Source organism: Odocoileus virginianus, chromosome 27, assembly GCF_023699985.2.
Source record: "Odocoileus virginianus isolate 20LAN1187 ecotype Illinois chromosome 27, Ovbor_1.2, whole genome shotgun sequence".
In the NCBI taxonomy this organism is placed as follows: Eukaryota; Metazoa; Chordata; class Mammalia; order Artiodactyla; family Cervidae; genus Odocoileus; species Odocoileus virginianus.
This window is the reverse complement of record NC_069700.1, coordinates 36827673-36855392: the sequence shown is the minus strand read 5'-3', so window position 1 is coordinate 36855392 and position 27720 is coordinate 36827673. Positions and strand designations below refer to the sequence as shown.

Below are 27720 nucleotides of genomic sequence, written 5' to 3'. Positions count from 1 at the left end.
ATTAATTGTATGAGCTACATATTAGGTATTTCATAGTTATTTGCACTACACAATTTAGCCCTTTTTTTCTCTCCCTACACAGAACCAACATTAATGTAATAGAAATATTCTCCACTGAATATGGACCATAATGTCTTTCAGAATGGGTACCATGTTTTACTAAAGAAATACAAATCAAAACTACAGTGAGGTATCACCCCACAAGGGTCAGAATGTCCATCATCAAAAAATCTGCAAACAATAAATGCTGGAGAAGACGTGGAGAAAAGGAAACCCCCATGCACTATAAGTGGAAGCGTAAATTGAAATAGCCACTGTGGAAAACAGCATGGAGGGTTCTTAAAAAACTAAGCATAGAACTACCATCTGACCCAGTAATTCCATGACTGGACCATATACCCAGAGAAAACCCCAATGTTCATTGCAGCACTGTTTACAAAAACCAGGATGTGGAAGCAACCTAAATGCCTATCACAGAGGAATGGATAAAGAAGATGTACTACATATATATAATGGAATGTTACTCAGCCATAAAAAGGAATGAACTGGGTCATTTGTAGAGATGCAGATGTACCTGGAGAGTGTCATACAGAGAGAAGCAAGTCAGAAAGAGACAAATATCATATATTAATGCAAATATATATATATATATGGAATCTATAAAAATGGAATCTATAAAAATGGTATAGATGATCTTATCTGCAAAGCAGAAATAGAGACACAGATACAGAGAACAAATGTATGGATATCAAAGGGGCAAGGAGGAGGCTACGAGGAATTGAGAGATTGGGATTGATCTATAGAAACTATTGATACTATACATAATTAATAGATAGCCAATGAGAACCTACAGTACAGCGCAGGGAACTCTACTTGATGCTCTGTGGTGACCTGATGGGGAGGAAGCCCAGAAGGGACAGGACACACGTATGTGTGGGGCTGAGTCATTCTGCAGTGCAGCAGAATCTAACAAACACTCTAAAGCAACTCTACTCCAATAAAAATGAATTAAAATTAAAATAATTGGGAAAAATAAAATCAACACTCTTACTTTTGAAACTTTGTCACCCTTCCAGGAGAGACAAAATTAAAACTTAGAATTTTGATGACTTCCTAAGCATTGCCTCTGGTTTGAAATCACATCCTCAGGACTTCCCTAGTGGTCCTGTGGTTAAAATTCCTTGCTTCTACTGCAGGGCATGAGGGTTTGACTTCTGGTCAGGAAACTATGATCCCACATGCTGTGTGGTGTGGACAAACATTTTTAAAAAGAAAAAAAGAAATCACATTCTCTCGCAGAGGACAAACCCCAAGCACAAATCCAGGGTTTGTGTAACTTGTACCCCATTGTGATTCCCATTTGTCTAATGGCTCCTGTTTACTGAAGGCTAGTTGTATGCAAGTGCTTTTCCAAAATTTCCTCATTGCCAGTCCATATAATGGCCCTGGGAGGCAAGTCACATCCTGTTTTAGAGATAAGGGAACTGAAGCTGATGTAGAATGAACACCTAAGAGCCTGGATTGGAACGCTCACCCCAGAGTCCCTGAATTGAACCACCACGATCACTATGGCAGAAAGAAGCAGGGTCAAAACTATAACTTTCTTAATTTTCCAACTTCCAGAAACAGCATAATATCTTTAGTTATATGCTCAGAATATTTCTTGGCACACCATACACCATGGCTTATACAACATTTATACAAAAGACCTCTCTCTCAGTGAAGACTCTGGGTGCCTGACAACACGCACCACCTATTGAAAAGATTTTCCAACACTGAACGTTGAGGAAGATTGACTTTTGACACGTTTTCTGGTTCAAGAAGACTGATGGAGCCCAGGCGTTTCCCTCACATCCTCCTCTGGAGAGGAGAGGAATCTAAGAGACTAATAATAATCTAAGAGAATAAAGCCACAATTGTAACAGATCTATCACAGGAGGGGAATCAGCACGAAGCTGTGGGCCATAAGTTCCTGGAAGGTAGGAGATACAGGTGCACCGCGCTATGAAGCAGAGTTGCAGCTAGGAAGGGGCCCTGATAGATGTCTCTCCAAACCCTGGAGGCACCAGAGCCAAGGAAGGCAAATTTCACAGGGCAGGACTGTAGGTGGGCTGCAAAGAAGAGAATTATTTGGTGGTCTCTAAGACCCATCCCGCTTCTCCTTCCACTTGCCATGCAAAGGAGAACGGGCAGGCAGAAAGTCACAAGCTACATGCAGAGAACCCCCGGGCTGGATGGATGAATGAACAGAAGAAGCCAGAGGAACAACAAACATACAGGAATTCCCAGGCTGAAAGCTGAGGTCCCCTGGAAAAGCAAAACGGAAATGGAAACATTTGATTTTTCCATATTACCTTCACACTTTCTAAAAGAGCTACCCATTCTCTGATAAGCTTATTAATTCAAGCTGACATTTTCTCACTCAGCTTCCCCATGATGACGTGATATCCCAGCAAAGTGTAACAGGTTCAGGAGAGCAATCCCGTGAGCTCTCTGCCCTGCTCTGAAAATGAACGTCATCAAGTCAGCATTTACGAGCATGAAGTGCTCTCTGAACGGCTACATCCTGACACACACAAGGCCAACCTTGGAGCACAAACTGCAGTGACATCTTCCCCAGAAGCTACCCGTGCAAGGAACCCCCACTTAACTGAGGAGACTGAGGAAAGGACACTCAAGAAAAGCTCAGGCTATAAATAAAAGAGAAACGCCAGCTGTTACATCACAGACACCCTCTTGCCATTTTAAAAAACCATCTCCTTATTTTTATGATCAGGCAGCAAAAAAAAAAGCCCGTGACTCTCTGATGCACTTGAATCACTAACACCGAAGTCTGCTTGCCATTCCCTGAGGGAAGCCGTACCCCCAACAACATGCCTGGCTAGTTAAGTCATTGTAATTCCCACAATGAGAACCTAGGAACCACCTCACCGCAGTGCAGGGTGTTATAAATGTCGCTGTGAAATCACAGCTCAGTGAGAGCCTACCATCCATCTTTCTTCTGTTACTTGTCATCACACAGAGCTTCAGCAAAAGATCCATGCAAACAGCGCATCTCAGACTTACATTATCAGCAGACACTGCTTTAATTAGCAGTGATTTTCAAAGGACTGGTTTGGCTTCGAGAACTTCCGGTGAACTATAAAGTAGAAATCTGGATCCTTATCAGTTTCACTTTACTCTTCACCTCCCTGCCCTGGGTTCTAATAGACACAGCCCTCATTTTTTTTTCCTTTGAGAAAAAACAAAAATGGAAATGGTGGCTAGGATTTTGCCATTCATGTGCAATCCACTTTTTCCTCAACCTCAGTGATGCAAAAGGGACTAAAATTAGAGTTGCAAAGGGACCAACTTATCTGTGTCAGGCACATCACAAGGAGCAGCAAAGAGGGAATGAATATGCCCTAAAGAAACCATCTCAGAAATAACATTTAAAACACAGAGCCCATATTTTGTAAATTGCTGCTCCTGATGGAAACACAGAGCCCATTTTATTTTATCTACCGTTGTAAGAAAACAGAATGCCTTATTTTGATAATATCTCAATACTGAAGCAATTACATGCTCCTCTCTTCATCGATTCCCTAATATCCCCCCCATGATCCAGTTCTCAAATCTTTGTCATTTCTGAGTGAAAACATATGCAACTCGATTTGTGAGTACTGAACTGTGAACTTTCTATACTGCAAGGAAGGTTTAATCTAATCACAAGGACTTCTGTTTTACATTTGGTCAGTGATGACAAAAAAAAAAATACAAATTATCTCAATGTTTGTATAAACAGACATTCTTTGCCATGGAAAAAATTTAATCAGCACACAGCCAAAGGGTATTTTGCTACAGACTCAAAGTTTCAGAGAGAATAAAGATCTTGACAAATCCAATCCAGCCTTGTACAACCTAGCCTCTTAGCTAGGACACCAAAGTGAAAGCGAAAGGGTTAGTCACTCAGTCGTGTCCAGCTCTTTGTGACCCCATGAACTGTAGCCCGCCAGGCTACTGTCCATGGGAGTCTCCAGGCAAGAATACTGGAGTGGATTTCCATGCCCTCCTCCAGGGGATCTTCCCAACCCAGAGACTGAACCCAGATCTCCTGCATTTCAGGCACATTCTTTACCGTCTAAGCCACCAGGGAAGCCCCAGGACACCAAAGGTTAAGTGATTTGTCAAAAACCAGACAAACACAACCTTCCCTAGCCTCAGATACAACATGCTTTTCTCCACACAGGCACTTAGGAAGAGGAAGAAAGCCTCTTCTTTGGAATAAGAAGTTCTCATCACCACACACACACACACACACACACAGAAGCATAGGTTCTCTGTTCCGATTTTCAGATATATTAGAATGGTCCCCAGAACACCTGCATGTACTCACCTACCCTAACTCATCATTTTCCCAGCCTCACCTTATTCTGCCATGATGCCCATTAAGACTCAACTGCAAAATTGGTGCAGCTTATGGAGAACAGTATGGAGGGTTCTCAAAAAAGCTAAAAATAGAGCTACCACATGATCCAGCAACACCACTCCTAGGCACATATCCAGATAAAACCATAATTCAAAAGGATGCATGCACCTGCACCAGTGTTCACAGCAGCACTATTTACAATAGCCAAGACGGGAACCATTTAAATGTGTCCACTGATAGAGGAATAGACAAGAAAGACTTGGCCTATATATATGTGAATACACAAAGGAATATTATTCAGCCATAAAAAGGAATGAAATAGTGCCATTTGCAGAGACGTGGAACAACCTAGAAATGGTCATACAGAGTGAAGTAAGTCAGAAAGAGAAAAACAAGTATCATATAATATCACGTATATGTGGGATCTGGAAAAATGGCACAAATGAACATATCTGCAAAGCAGAAATAGAGTACAGATGTAGAGAACAAACTTAAGGTTCCCAAGCAGTGAAGGAGGGGTGGGATGAGCCGGGAGATGGAGACCGATGTACACACACTACTCTGCACAACGCAGAGAACTCATGAGAACCCACTGCTCAGCAGGGAGCCCTCCTCGGTGCTCCGTGGTGACCTAACAGGAAGGAAAGAAAAAGAGTGTGATGTATGCATGTGCAACTGATGCACTTCGCTGTTGCACTACGCAACACCGTAAAGCAACTACACTCCAATAAAAATTGGTTTTAAAAGAAGACTCAGTTCCCACGGCTTTAGCAGTTTCCCACTGATGCCCATGACAGTGACCCATCACTATCACGGCATCACAGCGTCTCATCTCCTCCCTCCATTTTTTATTTCATGCTACAGGTTCTTCGGATAGCTTTAAAAAATTTATTACTGGCTCTATGGAGAGGAGGCCAGAGAGAGGTTAGAGTGGGACTGTTTCTCATGAAAGAGAGCTCTAAGAGTAGTTACTTTGTTTTTTACTTTGCTCTGCCAATGGTCAGGACCCATGGTTACTCTTTGCAACTATACATCTTCACCTCCCATGAAACCAGAATCTTCTTACTACTCACAATGCTTGAGGGCTCTTTCAGGTCTTTGGAGAGTGTGTCTTAATCAATGAACTCCCTAATACCTGGTGCAGACTGATCAATCCTATGCCCCCTCTACTGACTTCTCGGAGGAGGCCTACCCCTGTAAGATATGAGGACAACTTCCTTGATCTTACTAAAAATTCCAAAGTGACGCTAAGCTCAGGAATTCAGAGAATTCTAGTTCTGAGTTTCCTCTGTTTGCCTTCCAGTCAAGGGAGGCTTACTGAGCCACTTACCATAAAATTGTGTTCAGTACCACCCATCTGTTTTGTGAAAAATAATTATTTGCACAGAGTATGTTGAGTGTCAGCTTATTACAGAGCTTTGGCTCTCTCTAGAGAAATGGGAACAGTAAATTCAAAATATACTGATGACGAATGGGCCATCTTGGGAGGCGTGCAGAATTCACAGCAGGCACCACAGACGTGCCAGAGAGGTCAGCGGCATTCTCAGAGACGTGCAGATGCCTGCCACTCTCCGTGACGGTGCCAGCCATAAAACCAAATGAGCCAGTAGCATGGAGGAGTTAAGGTTTGGGCATAGACTAACTCACATGCTCTACATCATAGTAATCAGACACAATGGACATCCAAAACAACGTTTCAGTGAAGTCCAGAACATAGCAAGAGTCACTGGACCACTCTCACAAATAGCAAAGAAATGGAAGGAAGTTTTCAAGATAAATAACCAAATACCAAAGAAAAGGAAATATTGTTTGTTCTCCACTTCCCTTCATTTTGGTCATCAACAGAATTAGTTTATTAAGGATCTAGGGCAACCAATTATGATATAAAGATACAGAGATGCAGCACCTTTCCTCCAGAGAATTACAAACTAAAATTTATCACTTATTGTATTACATGATGCTACTTGTCAGAAATAATGCATAGATCAGAAACAACACTCAAGCTATACAGAAAATAATCTCTCAATAACACACCAAAAACATATACACTTTTTTGTTCAGATATATAAGCACCTACTGAGTGCCTGTTACCAGGGACCCTAGTTAGATACAATAAGGAAAATAAATAGGTATGCAGATGCTGGTTTGATGCCTTGGGAGCTTGCTGGGTAAAATTTGAAATTGGTTATCAATCATACAGGGAGGGTTAAGCGAGACCAGAGAAGGGGCAGACCCTCCAGACTGTGGGTGGAAGGTTTAGTAAGCAGGGATCTTATATACAAGGCTTTCTTGGGCATCAACAAGAGGAGTGAATCTCCTGGATTGCCTGTCAGAATCTTAAAAGTTTACAGAGAGGACCTAACTGGGTCCAGTCAGACTGTCCCACCCAGTCTCAGCATCCCCTTCCTCTCAAGGCTGCATCCTGAAACAGCTCCCACTGTGGGAACAGTGGACAAAATTCATACTCTAAGGATGGGGGACCAAGGAGTCCACTCCAGGCTTCCACTGCCTGGGTCTTGCTCTTGGGTCAACCAGAGGTCATGTTCTCTCTATGATCTCCTCCAGCAGTCAATATTATAATGAAATAAAATATGTTACTGCATAAAATGCTTGATGATTGTTCTCATTGTTAAGACATTCTGATGAGTAATTATATACAGTCTTGCTATCACAAGATTATGTAAGAATGAAAAAATTTGGAATGTTTATGCTTTGTACCCTTGGAATATTTCTAAGCTACTTAAGCTTACCATCACTCTTTTATAATCTACTAAAAAAAATAATCAAAACGTATTAATCTCCTCGATGGCCAAGACTTGATCAAGCATGTTCCATGGCAGCCCTTAGCACCTGTCTTGTTCAAATGGGCATTCGGGAATACATACTGACCTGAAAGGATCTTTCTGTTTCTGAGGACAGACACGAGGTTTTCTCCTAACTAACAGACACGAGGTTGACTCTTTGAAAATGTTCCAAACAACACTCAACAATAATATTGGGAATTATAACCAAAACAGCAGTTCTGTGTTTTGTTTGCTAACAGATTTCTTCTTAGGAAAAGATTTTATTTTTATTATTGAATCTATAAATTGATGATTGATTTAACCTTAAAGTACTCCCCTTCACTGGATTACCACAGAATTTTTAAATGTATGTTTTGTATGCTTATATTTTACCCATCATTTTTTCTTCCATATCTTTTCTCTTTCATTGTATTCAAAAGTGTCATGATTCTCTTTCCCTGAAATTGAGGAGAATGTTTTTTGTGAGATCCTAAGAAAATCTATATGTCATAGGATAAGTCTTTCACCCTCAAATTTAAAATAAGTAAAAAAATTTTAATAATTAAAGGTAAAATTTTACTTAAAATACCAGTTTTCAGCTTCCTTATATTATATACATCCTGTTTAACAAACTGTCAGATGATTAAGTTCTTTCTCAATCTCAGATAGTTACTTTTACTCAAAGAAGCAATATTTTTTTAGTAAAAAACACAGTAGTCAATTCTACTGTGTTCATTTGTTTCTACCAAGCAACAGTATAAAATGAGCTGGATGTCATACCCTTCTCATTATCATAATTTTGTGACATTTATTGAACATTTAGTACTTGGGAAGATAGAATTGTCTCGAGATATAGTAACTGATGTGATAGAAATTATTAGACTTACATGTGAGATCTATTTGTTCTTATCACCTTTTAAGAGAAAGAGATTATCATTATGTCAGAATGCTCTGAGATGCATGAGTATATTTACTCTGTTAATACATGTATCTTCCTTTTCTTTAATAAATTTCAGCTGAAGATCAATGTAAGTGAAATTCTTTGTTGATGCATTTAATAATATAAAAGAAAAGGAGTTTGGAGAGTAGTCAAAATTTCTTGCTTTAATTTTACTTATTATGTTATTTACTTATTTTCGGAGTAGGAAATGGCAACCCACTCCAGTATTCTTGCCTGGAAAATCCCAAAGACAGAGGACCCTGGCAGGCCACAGTCCACACGGTCACAAAGAATCAGACATGACTCAGCAGCTGAGTACTAGCACTATTTACTTATTTAACTGTTTATCTGCACAGGTAACTTTCCCAAGTACTGAACTTTACTTACTGTGTTCCTGCCCTCCCTGAGAACAGCCTATGCTCAGTACAGATTGGATATTCTGGCACCTTCCGATCCACCCCAGATTTTCCTCCAATCTCCTGGAAATTAATCAGTCCTAGTCTTCCCCTCCAGAGTAAAGTCCATGAATGTTATGGCTCTTACTCCCTCTTAAGAGAGGTTTTTGCTCACTTCTAGATTCAGAGCTGTGTTCCACAGAGATTCGGGCACATCTGACCTCCTGGGCAGTGAAACGTTTATACACCAAGAGTTCATTTTCACTTTTGTTCACTTCTCCCATGTCCACTATGTTTATTTGCCAAACTTCCTCTAAAAGACTGCCAAATTGTGGATCAAATTTGTGGATCAAATTTCACACTTGTTCATAGCAACTCTTACTGGTGTATTTATTTACCATCTATCTGGTTCCATCAAGGTTTTATCACTCCTAAGCCTTCATAGTTAACATATCTGAGTGTTCCTTTTACTTTGAAACGCATTTCAGCTTTCTCTTTCTATATAAACAAAGCCTGGATATGTACTTGCTAAGTAAAAGTAAGTCAGGCCAAAAGCAGTTTGAAAATAACAGATTCAGCTGAGGGATTTCACATACATTATAGTTAATGCTCGTAACAGCCTTCCGATTAGGTATCCCTGCTCCCCATCAACAAGCGAGTTAACTCAGACACAAAAGGCTTAAACAAAATCCCATCGTCCCACATTTAGAAGTGATGGAGTGAGGATCCTCATCAGATCTTTCTGACTCAAAACCCCTGGTTAGTTCTACAGTAATTCATAGTTTTTTAAAACAGTCCAAAAGCAAAGCAGTCTGAGGCCATGACATGTTTAAATAATCACTTGAAGAGAGGTCCATGGTCAGTATTCAAAATGACACAAATCCTTTAAGGATTTTATATATTTTATCCAATATATTTCTTCAAGACCTTGAAATTTTAACATACTTTAGGAGTTTTCAACTCAATATGGTTTTTTCTTCCACCTTTCAAGTTTTAATATCATTACTAGCGCTTAAATCTCAATGTCAGACATCCAGAACAATGCATTCTCATGAGTCAAGAAGTCACAGTCTTATAGTCAATACAGTTTTAGTTTTTGCTACTTGCACAGCTATTAAAATAAGCCATGCCCTGTTCTAACATTAACTCAGAAGCTGCAGTAACTTTATAAACACAATTAATCTCCTAAGCCTATCAGGTGAACCATGAACAATACATTCTACTCGAGGTTACAGTACATTCTGTGTTTGAACAAACAGAAGTGAGCACTGTGTTTACTGACACTGAATTTCTTAGCATCAAGGTAAAGCAACTTTTACAAATTTTACTGCCCAAAACTAAACTTTTTCAAAAGTAAATTTTATCTTTACATTTTATCATTAACCTTTTCCATAAAAAAATTAAAATTCTCAGATTTCCCTTGACACACATTCCTGGTATCTCTGAAATTGAGTTTTGAATATTCACTAAACTTCATATGAGTAAAGAAAATAATCTCCCAGTATTGAGGTGACCACCACCAGGTCTCAAAATAAATGGATCCTGGTTGTTAAAACAGAGATAAACCATATCATTTAAGTAAATCTAATTTACCCACATTCTAGTAATGACATCATATTAATAATTTTATCACACTGTTTTCAGTAAAACCCTTGGAACTTTCAAGGTCATTGACCAGAAAAACAGGGAAATATAGGTGCCTGGTATAACTTTTTCAAACTATAACTGATTTTTACTGTTAGTTACATCATAAATCCGTGTTTGTGAAATATCAGTCTTACCGTCAGTTTCTCCTCTAAATTCTCATTTAATAAGCTTCCTTTTTCATGCTTTTCAAAGTCCATGTTGAAAGAGAATGAGAGAGAGAGAGAGAGAAAGAGAAAAGGCAAGATTCCGATTCTGTCTAGAAAATGATGTGACGTGCTTACATGTTAGATATTGCAGGACATTCCAAGTTGTGAGAGCCCAGGACACTATCAGAAAGCCCTGGCGATAATTTCTGGTTAGCTAGTGTTTCCATTTATAGCTGTTCAAACCCCATAAACAGAGCCCTGAAGAGACGTCAAGCAGCTGGCCTTAGATAATGATAAATGTCACTAGATAAGAAAGCAAGTCATCAACAGGAGATTATCCCTACATGTTAGGTTCCCTGAGCCCAGAAAGATGTTTGTGACAAAAAGCCACTGTCAAAGAATTCGTTAATAGCCATTGCAGCCAAATAAAACATACTATAGAATACGGGCCTAATAAGCAAATTTTAGAAGGACAAATGTGTTGGGAACATCTCTAGTGGTCAGGGGTTGGGACTTAGCCTTCCAGTGCAGGGAGACAGGCGGGCAGGTTCCATCCCTGCCTGGGGAGCTAGGATCCCATATGCCTCACAGCCAAAAAGACCAGAAGCAATATTGTGATAAATTCAATAAAGACTTTAAAAATGGTCCACATCACCTGCTGAATAGCACATGGAACTCTGCTCAATGTTAGGTGGCCCCCTGGATGGGAGAGGGGTTTGAGGGAGAATGGATACATTATATATGCTTGGCTGAGTCACTTTTTGTTCATGGAAACTATTACAACTTTGTTAACTGGCCACACCCCAATATAAAATTAAAAGTTTGAAAAAAATAAAATTAAAATTATCTACATCCAAAAAAAATATTTAGACACAATCTAAACCTGGCATTCAAGGCTCTGTACTAATGTAAGCTATGCAAATAGAGCATCTTTTTTTTTAAATCTCTGTATCAATAAATGAGAATAACGCTAAAAAAAATCTTTACAAAATAAAATTAAAGGACAAATGCAATGGTCTTATAGCAAATATGAATCAGCCAATATGAATCTAATTCCAATGTGAATCCTGGCAATCTAGACATTTATGCCTTATTCTGTAGTTCAAAACTTTAAAAAGCCACTTCGAGAAAAGCACAAAGTTAACTAATTTAAGCTATTCAGACACACAACATATACATTCAAGAGATGCTGTCAGCTTTATTCCATGAAAAGTAGGCAAATGATGTCTACAAACTTCATAAAAGAAAAGTGATATTTTCCTTCACAAACCTGATTTTTTTTTTCATTATCCTGGATTTTTTTCTGGGAACAAAGTTATGACATAGGACACGAAACTCACTTTTTCCAGTCGAACAAATGTTCCCCGAATTCTTTAGAAATAGTTATATGCCTGAAAAAGAATTAACTGTGTAGCGCAATGGTAATTAACTCCCTGTTTTTTACAGTGAACTAGATACGTGGATGGCAATAAAAACGGCTTTCAGAGTAAGTTAAGACTGAGCTCTTCGGTGGCCTACTCCCTCAGGCTGTTTCAAAGATCATTTTCACACCTGTTTGTGATTGTAACTCACATTTCCTATCAGTTTTTCCTCCACTTTTTAAAGAAAATATTTCAGGAAACCGGTTGCGAGGCTCTGACCTTTGGCGTGATCACAGCTGGCTCTCTGTCATCAGGCCGGGTGTACTAGGCTTATTCCGCATCAGGATGGAAGGGCCGAGGATTCAAGAAGTGAAATATATAGCAGAAATAAACCTAGCCACCACTGCTTCAGGATGAGACTTCAGAAAATTCTATCAGACTCATGGGCAAAAGTGGTTTCCCTCTTTGGCTCCACTCCGAGTTCCAGAAAGGGGATCACGCATGCTAGTTATTATTCTAACAAGTTTGGAAATATAAGTCTTAGAGGCTGATTAGCATGCAAGATCCATATGTGTCAAAAGCAAGGCAAGAGTTGACATTTCATGTGAAGATGAAACGGAGCAGGACCTCATGGTCCGTCCCCTCCATGTCCTCTGCCTGCCTTTTGTCTGTGAGAAACCTTAGCCAAAGAATAAGTTTAATCAGAGAAGTGAGGCAATGCAGAAACAAAGGAAAAGAGTCCAACAAGATTAATAATAGTAATCATCAAGCATCAAAGACCTTTAGTTCCTTCTCAAGAACCATAGATAATATTCTGAGCCACACCCCATGAGCTGTCTTATAGATACTGAAGCCTCAGATGGGCGAACCTAATTGCGTGCTGACCACACTGTAGGCATAACACAGCATCACAGTTCTGAGAACTGACCTCAAAGAAATGGGGGGGGGGGGGGGGGAATGACCCTGGAATTGAAGATTAACTGTATTTAAAACAATCAAGATGGCACTGATCAGACCACTGATGACCAATTTCAAGAGGGCTGTCAGAGCTGCCTGTACTGTTGCCACATGGAGTCCCCTTCCTCCATCTGTAAAAGCTCTGGCCCACTGATCATCAGAGGTGGGATCGGATTTTGGATAGAAGTCCACCCTCCTCTTCCCATCCCACCCACCGCTTGCCGGCATTCAAACTAAAGCCAACTTTTCTTTCCCCAACCTTGCCTCTATATTGGCTGTTGCGCAGTGAGCAGCTGGACCTCACTTTCAGTTACAAAGGAGACTTCCCAAAATCTCTCTAGGAAAAAAAAAAATACAACCCAGCATACTATGGCTGCAAAAGAAAGCTTGGTCATTGCTAGTATAATGGCTGAAGGTGAAATCTATGACCCAGCTAGGAGTAAAGGGAGGGTGGAATGCAAAGCTGGCTGGGGAAGGAGCAGATGCCAGTGATAATGAGAAGAATGGAAAGTTTAATTAAACAAACGTGTACTGAGTATACATAATGGTGAAGAGTACTGGGTGCAGGCAGATTTTTTAAATAATGAATAAAAATAATAAAAAATGCAAAGATATAATCTCTGCTTTCCTTCCTCCAACAGGCTCACAATGTAGGTATGACTGAATATGAATAAGATAACAGCACTCTTACACAACACACCCCAACAGCACTCACCATGAGCCAGCAACGGCTTTAAGAGTTTGCATATATTGTCTCAATTAATTGTCTAAACCACTTGTAGGAGGCAGATACTACTCTACATACTTATTCTTAGTGTTTGTTAAACACTTCTAGGTAGACACTATTATTTTCTCCATTTTTACCAGCTGAACTGTCTTCCCCCCAAAATTTACAGTGGAAATCCCAACCCCCCAGTCTCTCAGAATAAGATAATATTTAGAGATAGGATCTTTACAGAGGTAATTAAGTTAAGATGAAGGGATCCAGGTGACACTGCAGAGATATGTCTGGTCAGAGGAAGGAACATGTTTGTTGTTATTGATAAACAAGGAGACTCATATAGCTCTTCTCTTCTGTTGGACCAGCAAGTGCATGAGGGTTGGCTTTTATATGGGCATAATTTTACCTAAGGAAACTCCTGATCCTTAAACATATGTAAAATATATTTAAGCATATCCCTCCAGAGTCACATGGCTCCCTTTGCCCTTTATCCAGAGCTTCCCCAGTGACCATCTAATTTAGCATATCCTCTGTCCATTCATTTGCTGTCTTCTTCTCCATAGTTCTTATCATTTCTGCCACTCTATCATTATACATGATGTTTGAAGTTTTTGTTGTTGTTGTTCAGTTGCCCACTCATGTTCAACTCTTTGTGACTCCATGGGCTGCAGCACACCAGACCTCACTGTCCCTCAACATCTCCCAAAGTTTGCCCAAGTTCATTTCCATTGCATTGGTGATGCCATCCAACCATCTCAATCTCTTGTCCTTCTGCCCTCAGTCTTTCCCAGGATCAGGGACTTTTTCCAATGAGTTGGCTGTTTGTATCAGATGAACATAGTACTGGAGATTCAGCTTCAGCATCAGTCCCTCCAATGATTATTCAGGGTTGATTTCCCTTAAGATTAACTGGTTTGATCTCTTTGCTGCCCAAGGGACTCTGAGGAGTCTTCTCCAGCACCATAGTTCAAAGGCATCAATTCCTTGGTGCTCTGCCTTCTTTATGGTCCAGCTCTCACATCCACATGACCACTGGGAAGACCACAGCCTTGACTATACAGACCTTTGTTGGCAGAGTAATGTCTCTGCTTTTCAACACACTGTCTAGGTTTGTCACAGTTCTTCTGCCAAGAAGCAGTCATCTTCTGATTTCATGACTACAGTAACCATCCGCAGTGATTCTGGAGCCTAAGAAGAGGAAATCTGTCACTACTAATGGGGCCAGATGCCCTGATCTTAGTTTTTTAATATTTAGCCTTAAGCTGGCTCTTTCACTCTCCTCTTCCACCTTCATCAAGAGGCTCTTTAGTTCCGCTTCTCTTTCTGCCGTTAGATTGGTATCATCCACATATCTGAGGTTGTTGATGTTTCTCCCACCTATCTTGATTCCAGCTTGCATGTCTCATGATGTGCTCAGTGTACAGGTTGAACAAACATGGTGACAGCAGGCAGCCCTGTCACACTCCTTTCTCAATCTTGAACCAATCAGTTGTTCATACAGGGTTCTAACTGTTGCTTGTTGACCCGCATACAGGTTTCTCAGGAGATGGGTAAGATGGTCTGGTATCCCCATGACAATTTGTCATGATCCACACAGTCAAAGGCTTTAGAGTAGTTGATGAAACAGAAATAGATGTTTTTCTGAAATTCCCTTGCTTTCTCTATAATCCAGCAAATGTTGACAATTTGATCTCTGGTTCCTCTTCCTTTTCTAAACCCAGCTTGGACATCTGAAAGTTCCTGGTTCGCATAATGCTGAAGCCTAGAATGCAAGATTTTAAGCATGACCTTACTAGCATGGAAGCTGAGTGCAATTGATCTGAAGTTTATCCATATCTAATATTATTTGCAGTTCATATCTCCTACTACACTAAGTCCCCTACATGCAAACCTTCAAGTTGCAAACTTTGAAAGATGCAAATGTGTGTTTCATCGGTGCCAAGTGCGAATGAAGCTGCAGGTTGCCCTCCAACTCCTATTGCTGACGACCCTTCAGCTCTCCCATCTCCCACCTCTACCCACTCCAGTCAGTAACCCTTCCTGCCTGTTCATTTGAAGACGGCCCTGTGTGCCAGCTGTCGTCCTGTGCTGCTGTACTTTTCAAAGTACGATACTGTAAGATTAAAAATGCTTTCTCCAGTTTTTGTGTTTGTTTTTTATGTATTATCTGTGTGAAAAGTATTATAAATATATTACAGTTCAGTACCATGTAGCTGATTGTGGCAGTTAGTTATCAAGGCTAACTTTGATGGACTTACGAACAAACTGGACTTCTGAATGCACTCTAAGAACAGAACTCATCCACATATGGGGGACTTCTTGTACTATATAAGCACCAGAGGGTGCTTTATTCATCACTTTATCCAGGCACTTAAAGTATGTCTGTATGTCTGTGTGAGAGACAGAGAGTCATTCAGTCACTTAAAGCATACTGGACTAAACAAAGGACTTGGAAAGAGCACAGGAGAGAGGGAAGAAAGGAAAAAGCAAAGAAGGAACAAAGATGGAAGGGAAGGAGCAAGAGACAGGAGTGAAATGTATCCAATGGATATGATTTAGGGAGCTTCCTTGGTGGCTCAGTGGTAGAGAATCCGCCTGCCACACAGGAGCTGCAGGAGATGCAGGATCAGTCCCTGGGTGGGAAGATCCCCTGGAGGAGGGCATGGCAGCCCACTCCAGTGTTCTTGCCTGGGAAATCCCATGGACACAGTAGCCTGGCAGGTTACAGTCCACGGGGTCATGAAAGAGTCGGACATGACTGAAGGGAGCTAAGCATGCATGCATGGACATGACTTAAGACATTTAAGGCATTATTTAGACAACTTTTGATAGAAAACATAGGAATAAAATGCATGTTTATCCAATACAAATTATACTACCGATGAACACAATATTGATTGTCCACTTATCTTATTCAAACCACTAACAATTAAAGTGAAGAGGAAATAGACTCAGGAAGCAGGAAGAATTTAATTTACTTGCAGATTCTGCCGCTTTCTCAATGGGTCACTTTCAGCAAATTAATTCTCAGAGTCTCAGTTTCTTCCCCATTAAAGGAATGGTATCAACCTCTTCATGTTCTGACAAACATTAAAATGTGGTAACATGTGAGAAGAACTTAACCCACTGTCTGTCATCAAGCAAGTTCTTGGTGAAGGTGTGTGCCATTAATCCCCTGGGTTTCATGAAGTTTATCTAGAAAAAAAATGTTAACTTCAAAGATAAAGTCAAAATCCTAACAATGTGGCTTAAAAATTAACACAGAGAATGGGAGGAAATATTTTCAAATCATTTAACTGATAACTTATATTCAGAATACTGTTTCTGTCCTTTATTGTGTCCATCTTTGCATGAAATGTTCCTTTGGTATCTAATTTTCTTGAAGAGATCTCTAGTCTTTCCCATTCTATTGTTTTCCTCTATTTCTTTTCATTGTTCATGTAAGAAGGATTCCTTACTTCTCCTTGCTATTTGGGGAAGATTGAGGGCAAGAGGAGAAGACAGCAACAGAGGATAAGGTGGTTGGATGGCATCACCAACTCAATGGACATGAATCTGAGAAAACTCTGGGAGATGGTGAAGGACGGAAGCCGAACATGCTGCAGTCCAGAGGGCACAGAGTATGACATGACTGAGCAACTGAACAACAACCACAATCCAGAATACATAAAGAACTCTCACAACTCAAAGAAAAAGACGACCCAATTTTAACAACTGACAAAGGGGCTTCTGTGGCAGTCCAGTGGTTAGGAATCTGCTTTGCAATGCAGGAGGTGCCGATTCGAGCCCTGCCCCGGGAAGATCCCACAAACTTCAGGGCAACTAAGCCTGCGTACCACATCTACTGGCGCCCACTCATCCTAGAGCCCGTGCTCACAACAAGAGAAGCCCCCAAAGTGAGAAGTCTGTGCACCACAAATAGAAAGTAACCAGCCCACAGCAATGAAGACCCAGCACAGCCAAAACAAAATAAACATATTTTTTAAAATGGGCGCAGGATTTGAATAGACATTTCTCCTGAGAAGGCAAACAAATGGCCAACAAGCACATGAAAAGCTGTTCAACGAAATTGTGATTAGGGAGCACAAATCAAAACCACAAGGAGATAGCAGTTCGCACCCACTAGACTGGCTAGAATCAAAGCAGACAGTAACAAGCCTTAGCAAGGACATGGGTAACCAGAACTTCATATGCTGCTGTTATTATAAACTGGAACAGTCACATTAGAAAACAGTGTAGGAATCCCTCAAAATCTTATATATACAGTTACCACATTAGCCAGAAATTCTAATACTAGGTATATACACAAGAAAAGTGAAAACATACGTTCACACAAAAATCTGTAAACAAGTGTTCATGATAGCATTATTCATAATAGTCAAAATGTGAAATCATAAAGGGGATGTATCACAGAGGTATATTTCTCAGTAATAAAAAAGAATGAAGTCCTGATACATGCAACAATGTGAATGAACCTTGAAAATATGGTAAGTGAAAGAAACTGGTCACAAAAAGCCATATATTTGTGATTCATTCATATGAAACACCCAGAATAGGCAAATCCATAGAAATAGGCCATCGTTGACAAGGTTTGAGGGGAAAGGCAGACTGTGGAGTGACTGCTAATGAGTAGGGGTGGGGCTTTTGAATATGATGAAAATATTCTGATGTTAGATAATGATGATGACATATAAATTCTGAATGTGCTAAAAAGCACTGAACTGTATGCACACTTAAAAGAATGAATTTTATGTTATGTACATTATGGTTCAATGAAGGTGTTATTTAAAAAAAAACAGAGGAAGATCTATAACTCCTGTCTAAGATGGGAATTTATGATTATTCCCCCAGGAATTTAATATGAGCAACAGGTCACACCAAACAGGAAATTAAAGTCTACCCTACATTAGGCCAGCAAGAATTCCATTCAAACATGAAGCAAATGACCCTTAGAAAATAATGTTTGCTTCAAGACACTGTCACCTCACTCTGTTCCTCATCACCATATGACTTGTGTGGTTGGGGAAATACTGCTCAGATTTTGTGCCCATATTCAAAAACTTCGGTAAAGTAGAGTTTGCCACTATTAAAATGGCTTTTTAAAAATTAATTTATATTTTATTGAAGGATAATTGCTTTACAGAATTTTGCTGTTTCCTGTCAAACCTCAACATGAATCAGCCATACATATATCCCCTCCCCTTCTGAACCTTCCTCCCATCTCCCTCCCCATCCCACCCCTCTAGGTTGATCCAGAGCCCCTGTTTGAGTTTCCTGGGCCATACAGCAAATTCCTGTTGGCTACCTATTTTACATAAAGAGGGCTAACAAACAGATAAAAAGGCTTTTTTATCTACTAGGTCCAAGAGTTAATACAGTTTTATTTTGCTTTTTTAATAGCGGTGATTTCCCCATGCCTGCCATTTAAAGAACTTTCATCTCCACAACAAAAGCACCTGTAAGTGCTCTACTGCTGAAATCTCACAAGGTAGGTGGACATCCTCAAGGCATGAAAAACCGATGCTGTCTTCTTTCTAAAATAATGACAGTCTGCAAGACAACAAAGATCTTCCTCACTGTATGCTCCAAGGATGAATGTTTTTTATTAAAACAGGATCCTCTTCTGAGACAAGGAACACCGTTTATATGGGTTTCTACACAGCATCTCCAAGACTGAGGTCCTACATGCGCTCCACAGTCAAGTCAGAAGCCCATGTAACCCCGCCTGTTTAGAAGTGATGCAGGACACTACACTCAGCACAGGCCTCCAGGTGCCACGGCCTGTCCCAAGGACCCCCATCGCCCACCCAAAGGATGTGTTTCCTGTGGTATCCAGGGGCCAAATGCAAATCTAGCTGGACCCCCCTCCACTGCGAACTGAGATAACTTTGGGAGTGCTGGTGCTGATTTTGGTTCAAAATATATGCCTCTGTCTCTAGGAGACTCTGTCTGATGGTCCAGTGGGATGAGGGTGGCAGTGGGGGGTGACAGTGAAGAACCAAATGCAGAGAATGGTTCCCAGAATTCCCTGAGTTTATTTCTCCATTTTGACCACTGCTAACTCTCAGGCAGCAGTTGGGAATTCTTATTCTACGAAAGCTCTCTGAGTCATCTTCTGGTCTGTTATCTGACAAACAGGCAAATACTCAGACTTTAACCTCTCATGGTCACCAAGTTTAAGCCTCCTCATGGCTTCTGTGGGCCAGAGGTACATGCCCACAGCTTGTGAAAAGACCACGTCCACAGAGCAAGTTTTTAACATTGAATCTGTCACTATGTAATAAACAATTTTTGAAAGTTGAAGCTGCCAAGAGGACACAAAAGCAAACCCACAAATATCAGTAAATGACAGTTGCAATAATGACAGCTTAACAACTTGGTACCTTTGTAGTTATCCCTCTTCAATAAAGCATAAACCTTTTCTACCAGAATATTACTTTTTTACTTCTTCTGATACTATTTGTGCCCTTATTTTTGGTTCTGGGCCATATTTTTTAAATGACTCTGGGAAAGACAGCTTAGTCAATGGGAGGAAAAGAATATTTTCAATAAAAATATTTTCTTTATAGGAGCCTGGTGTGCTGCGATTCATGGGGCCACAAAGAGTCGGACACAACTAAGCAACTGAACTGAACTGAACTGAACTTTATCTAAAATAAAATATTTTATTTATAAAATCACTTTTGATGGTAGAGCACTCTTTTGGAGCATTAGAAAATAGTTCAATTAAGTGAGAGCTGTGAGCACTTTGAAAAGTATTATCTTTTCAATATGTGCATCTTTAAAATACCAATTCTTCTATCAAAACTTGTTTAAAAATAAAATGTGAGGTTTTTAAAACAAACACTAATAACAATCAACATGGAGAGAGAGCAATTATTCTGATAGGAAACAAAATTCTTACCTCCTGTTACAGAATCTGTAACACACAAGCTGAATAAAGTCAGCCCAGGATCCAAGGCCAGCAAGTTCCATTTTCTCAACTGTTCTATACTCAGCACCCACAAGATACATTATTTATACAGAGTATATAAACACTGTATTTACATATATACAAATATTTGTATACACACAAATATATACATTATATGTATATAGCAGATACACTTCATAGGAGACAATAAATCTGTCTTTCTCTCACACACATACACACACAGACACAACCACACACACACCACTGCTGTCTCAGGAGTGAAGACAACAGCCAGATTAAACTAACAAGACTTCAGGAAAAAAGGATTCAAAGATGTAAGTCTTTACTTTCTGAATATTAGAATCCCATGTGTGTTTCTCACATCTCAAATCAGAAAGAAGTTCTGTATTTAAGTTTTCTTGTGTCTTTGTAGCTTAATCAAAGCAATGAGGTTTCACACCATCGCTCACTCCTCCCCCAACCCCAGCAACTTAGCTGTTGTAGTTGTGTTGACATGACAAATCACTTTGCCCCCAAAGTCACAGCTCCATGCCCTTTAAGACAGCGAGCATGGGATATACTTTCAGCTTTATCGGTAGAAAATGAAACACGTTCCAAGGCAGCCATGCCCTTATACAGAAAGAAAGCTTACCTTTCAACTAACTTGAAAGCAGCCAGCAGGACAATCATCCGCCAGGGAGGTCACCGGCCACATTCCCCGAGCAGCTGACCCTGTCAGTCTTTGGAAAATACTGTTTACTCTGTAACTAAAGTTGGATCCTGGGCACAAGTCACCAAAATGAAATTTTAAGAGTTAGGCGTAAACCTCATCCCCACTAAGACCTCTTCACGAAGACAGAAATTGTGAAGATTCCCTAGATGATTTCTTTTTTTTTATTTAAATTATTTATTTATTTTACTTTACAACTTTGTATTGGTTTTGCCATACATTGACTTGAATCCTCCATGGGTGTACATGTGTTCCCCATCCTGAACCCCCCCTCCCAACTCTCTCCCCATCCCATCCCTCTGGGTCATCCCAGCGCACCAGCCCCAAGCATCCTGTATCATGCTTCGAACCTGGACTGGCGATTCATTTCACATATGATAGTTTACATGTTTCAATGCCTAGATGATTTCTTAGATAAGAATTCTCAGCAACTGTAGAGATCTGGAGTCCTGCATCAAAAAGTTTTACAATATAGCCAATTATCTGATTTTTAGTGTACTGATAAAAATTCTTTAAGCTTCCTTATGGACATAAGTGACAGATGAGGAAAAGGTTACTGAAAATGGAGTTTCTCTTCTGTTTGCTTCAACTGGATTTTTTAAAGTAAGGTTGAAAGTCCTCCTGAAATGCCAATTGATCCAGAGAAGGTAGGTCAGAATTATACAAGGGGTGGCTTGTGGTAGGCTGAATAAACCTCACAAGTGGGTGGGGCACTTGCCCTGAGATCCAGCCTCCAGGAAACACCCAAAGAGCAGACTTTTGTTTCACAAACTAGCTTTAACATGGAGGGCAAGGAGAAAGAGGCAGACACTCCAGACTGGCAGGTGGCAGGTTTAATCAGTGAGGGACCTTACATTCAAGGCTTGTCTTTGGTGACCACAAGGTGAGTAGCTCTCCACACCTGTCCACCCACCAGAATCTTAAAAGTTTACATAGAGGTCAAGCTGGGTTCAATCACATGCTCCATTCAGATGGTCTCAATAGCTCACTCTGGGCTGTGTCCTTCAAATCCTCTTCCCAGTGGGAGTTGTGGTCAGAATGTACATTTCAAGGACAGGGCAGGAGGGAGTGCCCTCTGACGACCTGGGTCCAGCTCATCAATCGACTTCTCGTCACATCCTCTCGATGACCACCCCCAACACATTCCTTCGCCACACCTTCCTCATTTCCCACAAAAATTTCCCCTAATTACTCCTAACAGAAGCAAGTCCACATTACCTCAAAACCTGCTAGCTTTTCATCCAGCCTGCACACCAGGTTATTCAACCTTGGCCTCTGGTCCTTTTGGAGGGTGTTTTTAAACCACCTCCCAAGAGACTCAATTTGCCAAAAAAATTATAACTCACTTATTTGATATTCTGTGAAAAATGTGTCATTTCAGGTTGGCCTTGTCCTCCCATCCAGTATATCATCCCACTCTGCATTCTACAACAAATAACACATTTTTTAAAGAAAAAAAAAACACAGTCATCTATTTGTCATTTGGAATTCTTCACATCAGTACTGGCTTCCGTTATTTCCACTAATTAAACTGATTTATGTTGTCAATTTCTAAGTGAATACTCGTGTAAATGGCAGTGTCAATAATATTTTAAGGCATCGTTTCCTCCTTTTTCATCTAGTTCAATAATTTGACAATGATTGGAGGCACAGGTGATCACGTCACTGTGCTGATGCCGACAGCTTCCCGCATGGACCGCACCATCTACTGTCAGGAGCTTGGAAAGAACTGAACAGAATTCTGTACAGCAACACACCAGAGCAGGCTGAACCTGAGAAGTGCTAAATTTGGAGAGTAAATGATGTGTGTTGAGAGCTAAAGAAGGAGACCACTTTGGCTAGGACACTGGAGGTGATTCCATGAAGACTGGAGCTAGGTCACCCCAGTCCTCGCTACTAAAAGTGGTCTTTGAACAGCAACATGGACCTCACGTGGGAGCTTGTGAAAAGTTCAGAATCTTGGATGCCAGGCCAGACCTACAGAGTCAGAATCGGTCATTTTGACAAGACCCCCAGATGATTCCTGTGGGCATTAAAGTTTGAGAACCACTGATTTAACTACTTTTGGAATTGATAGAGATACATGGGCATATTGCTCTTCATCTTGTCCACAGGAGCAATTCTCTCACTGTTCACACTGTCCGCACGGTTCGCTGAGCCAGGGTAGGCAAGGCGTTAGCTAAAAGGCCGAAAGAAGACGCGAGGAGCTGGAGGAGCTGCGGACACGTTCATTCCCTTCCGGCGGACGCGTTCATTCCCTTCCGGCGGACGCGTTCATTCCCTTCCGGCGGACGCGTTCATTCCCTTCCGGCTGACGCATTCATTCCCTTCCGGCTGACGCGTTCATTCTCTTCCGGCTGACGCGTTCATTCCTTCTGGCTGACGCAGCAGCCATAACAGTATTCTCTCCTGACTGACACAGCCGCCGTAGCATTCACGCTTTATTCTCGCCTCTCATGGCCGATCCAAGGGACAGAGCCGTGACCCACCAGTAAATCCCTATGCTTTTTGGGTGGCGCTCTTATCTCCCTACAGCACAAACTAATTCACGACGGTGCGCAGTGTTATAAATGAGCTCAGCTGTTGGTCATTATTTACAAAATGTGGGGCAAGAGCGAGTGGCCAGTGGGCAGAAGAGCCTGACACGCCATCTTGGCTAATTTGCTCTTTCCCTACAAGGGGTAACGTAATAGAAGCCAGACTATGAAAGGGTGCTTGAGGAGAGGCAGGTAGGCAGGGAGGATTTACAGAGTACATAGGAGGTTTATGTCTGCTATCTAACAGTAGAAATAAAAACTCCACGACCACTTACTTTGAGCCAGTGATTGTGCTGAGTGACTAATACAATGCTCTTTCATTTCACACTCAACAACCCGGTGAGGACGCTGCATCACTTTTCAGATGAGGAAGCTGAGACGTACAGAGGTTGAGTAACTTCTCAAGTCCACACAGAAAAGAGCAGAGCCAGGCTTCCCCCTGAGCTAAAGCTCTAGGCCATTCCCTGCTGTAAGCCTTGGATTCTCTGGACTAGCGATGAATCCCGGTCCACAGCTTCCTGATAAACGTTCCCCTGAAGTGCAGTCAAAGGGCCTGCATCTGACAGGTGATGCATCCAAGGAAGCCCAAGCTCTATCCCTCCATACTTCCATATCCCTTCATCCTGATAAAATCAGGAGAGAAGACAAGAAGATTGTTCTAGTGATTAAGGTAATTGTTTTTTCACTAAAAATTCAACTTTTAAATCATTTTATTAACAAGTTCATACACACTGTAGGTAATCTGAAAAATACAAAGTAAAAAAAGGAAATTTTAACTTTTTTATAAAGCTGCAAGTCAGTTACACCACAGTTAATGGTAAAGTATATTTCTTTCCAGGTTTTTCTTTATACAGTTAGAATTTTTAATGTAATTAGAATGGGGACTGGTGTTTTTATTGAATAAATACATTATGAACAATGTGTCCTATCATTAATGCTTTTGTCCTTGAGCGTTTCTAACAGTTGGGTGGTGGCAAACATAATTTTTGTCTTTCTGGCCAAGATCCAGGGACAAAGGTAAGGCAATAACATTGGTGAGAACCCTCAGATATAACTCACCTTAATGGACATCTTCTTTATCATTTTAAAAATGAAATTGGTCACAGTAAGTTTGCTTAAAATAACAAAATAATCATAGGTTAGAAAGAAATGAAATTATCATACTTCCCCAAAATTATAAAAATAGGACCATTAGAAACACTATACTACTATGGCCATGAATGATGTGGCTTCTCATTTATTGCAAAGAGCAAATCAACAAGGGCTCTTGATAAAATATCTGTTGTTTTTAAAAAATACATCAATTATTATATTTGCTGTGAAAGTATTTTAGTAATAATGCATAATCACTTTGGATAATTTTTAAATATCCCAAAGTAGAGACGTCTTACTTATGTAGACTTCATTCCAGCTAACATCTGAAAGTATATCATTTGAAAGTGTACCATGCACAGGTATTTAGTACATTCAGAGTGTTGTGAATCACCTACAAAGGAAACCCCATGTCCATTAGCAGCCTCCCCTATAGCCCCTCACACCCCTTAGTCTGTTTACTGTCTGTATGGATTTGCTTATTCTGGAAGTTTTGATAAACAGTATTATACAATTTTTAAAATTATGAGAAAAATAATGATAATATGAATAATATAAAGACACAAGAATATCTTACAACATTCAGCCAGGCCTCGTGAGGGCTAGAACTGGAAACTAAGAAGTCATCAGAAACAAGTTTTTCTCTGGGGTCCCACATTGTTTTTACTTTCTGCATATTTCTGCTTTCTTCCTATTTTTCTGAAAATTTGCTTTCTTTCTACAAGCAGGGGAAGATGCCTGTACCCCCCAAGCATGTCCTTAAATCCAAGGCATGCATACCTACTGACTTGCTTTCTCTGAATTCCCAGTGTAAATACCTTGGAGAGAAAATCTATCTCCACACCTTGAGTCAGATAACCACCATGATCCAATCTGGTTTGGATAACAGAACACAGAGAAGGAACGAGCTGGGGCAAGGTCACATCTTCTCAGAGGAGAGAGAAGAGGAGATACAATCAAAGGGATGCACTTAAATTTGGAAAAACAAAAACAATAATATTTGGTGGATTTTTCTCTTTTTTCTATTCTTAGATTTAATAATATTTCCTCCCAGACTTTATACAGGAAATTTTAATTGCAAGAATAATGTATTAATTTTAGACCTAAACAGTAATTTTTTATCTTACTATAAAATCTTGAAAAGCGTTTTTACATCAACAAGTAAAGCTGCAGTTAGTGAATATGCCACATGTCACTAACCATCATTGTGTTGTTGGAAGCTTAGCTTGTTTCTAGTTTGCCATGATTTAAAAAAAAAAAAAAATGAGACATGCATCTTGGTGTGCCAAAAATTTTTTCTCTATTTTAAATTATTTCCTTAAAGTTGCCTTCCTGAGACTGAGTTTTGCCACATCAAAGAAAACAAGTAAATCATCCAAATTCTTGATAGAGATTGCTAAATTTATTTCCTAAAGGGTTACGTAGTGTGCTTTCCATAGCCTCACCAGCATAAAGTATCAGCATATTTCAAAATTTGCCATAGTGGAAACTTCAAAAACACATAACATTCACTAGTGTTCTTAAGGTAATATGAGTGCAAACATGGTTTCATCTATATGATTGTGAGACACAACCACCATGCATTGTTCAGTTAGTATCAAGCCTCCTTGGGTAGCCGGGATTGAATATGGCAGTCTTTCTCTATACCTGTCTTCATTCATCCACTTGTTAGCTTCTGGTGGTGGTTTAGTCGCTAAGTTGTGTCTGACTCTTGCCAGCCCCATGGGCTGTGGCCTGCCAGGCTCCTCTGTCCATGGGATTCTCCAGACAAGAATGCTGGAGTGGGTTGCCATTTCCTTCTCCTGTTAGCTTCTGAGCACTGTGCAAAACTTGGAGCTAAAATATTGATACACAGACCCTGTTCCTAAGGGGATTGCTATGTAAAGAACAAGAAAGATGATTATTACTCAGTTGCCCTACAGAGCTTTGGAAACCCTTGGTGATGTTTATCCAATAGGTCCTCTGACCAGTCCTGGTCCAGATCTACACTCCAGAAAGCCCAAGGAATGGGGGTAAGTAGTGTTCTGAACGCATCCCAGCCCCAAGCCAAGGCCCACCAAGCACACGTCTGCTTAACTGAAAGAAGAATGCCTCTTTAAAAATACACCTTATTCAAATGATCAAAATGGTAAGCCCAACTACAACATCTGAGGCAGACAAAACCTACACTCAGTAGCAGAGCATTATGATAACACTCCCTCCCTCCCTCTCTCTCTCTGACTGATGACAATTTATTAATGTAAATTTGCTCCCAATTTGAGAAGTTCATCGAGGCATAATTTAGAATTAATAAACTGAGGGCAAGAGCATACAGTGAATGCACTTCCCAAGTTAGACAGGGGTTTAATGTCACCACATAAAAACAAGTCTCTGTGATTTTTCGAATACCAGCTGTGCACTGGTCAGGAACATGAGAGGAATTCTGCTAATTATCATTACCCAGAGAAAAATAATTAGTTGCTTTGTGGGGAGAACAAAAAACAAATGTTGCCATTTCCATATTAATTTCAACCACTGAGGTTGATAAAACTCAAAATTGGTCTATTTTGTGAAAATCATAAGCTCATTAGCACAGCGTTAACAGATTGCATGTTAATCTTCATGTCCATGAATTAATTTGTACACCATTCATTGGATGATTGATGCATTTTTTTCAGGGGACATGAAATAACTGCCAACCAGGAAGTAAGAAGGGTGACTCAAACACCATTGAAGAGGATAAAGCAAGTCAGCTTTCTCAAGATTTCAAAGCATCATAAACATTGCTTTTACCGCATTTTCCTTTTCTGCAGTCTTGACAAACTTTCATTCCCCTCCACACCCTGCAGGTGAATTTCAGAGCCATCAGATCAGCACAACATAGGAGCATAGCCAACAGGCACATGAAGAGATGCTCAGCCTAAATAATCATCAGGGGAATGCAAACCAAAACCATCCTATCACCTCACACCTGTCAGAATGGCTATCATCAAAAAGGAAACAATAACTGTTGGAGAGGATGTGGAGGAAAGGGAACCCTCATGCATTGTTGGTGCGACTATAAATTGGTGCCACCACTGTGGAAAATAGTATGAAGGTTTCTCAAAAAAC

General features: G+C 40.3%; 1 protein-coding gene and 1 long non-coding RNA gene across 7 annotated transcripts in view; one reads left to right on the top strand and one right to left on the bottom strand.

Annotated features, from left to right (window-relative positions):
• The window catches only part of MLIP (muscular LMNA interacting protein), a 299319-nt gene extending 278085 nt beyond the window's left edge, over positions 1 to 21234 (bottom strand). For 2 of the 6 annotated variants that reach the window (XM_070456693.1, XM_070456691.1), the window contains exon 1: positions 20924 to 21234. Coding sequence is in view for 2 of the 6 variants with exons in the window: in XM_070456683.1 (XP_070312784.1) it covers positions 10308 to 10370 (63 nt within the window). In the remaining 4 variants the exon portion in view is untranslated. Of the gene's footprint in view, positions 1 to 10307; positions 11237 to 11959; positions 12042 to 20923 lie in introns of those variants that run through there. The other 4 variants (XM_070456692.1, XM_070456683.1, XM_070456677.1 and 1 more) reach the window with 4 other exon arrangements.
• Positions 21235 to 21764: 530 nt separating this feature from the next.
• On the top strand, positions 21765 to 27472 carry LOC110149754 (uncharacterized). Its single transcript, XR_002317536.2, has 4 exons — positions 21765 to 21884; positions 22624 to 24208; positions 26588 to 26642; positions 27288 to 27472. It is a non-coding gene; the product is annotated as an uncharacterized lncRNA (long non-coding RNA).
• Positions 27473 to 27720: the final 248 nt, after the last annotated feature.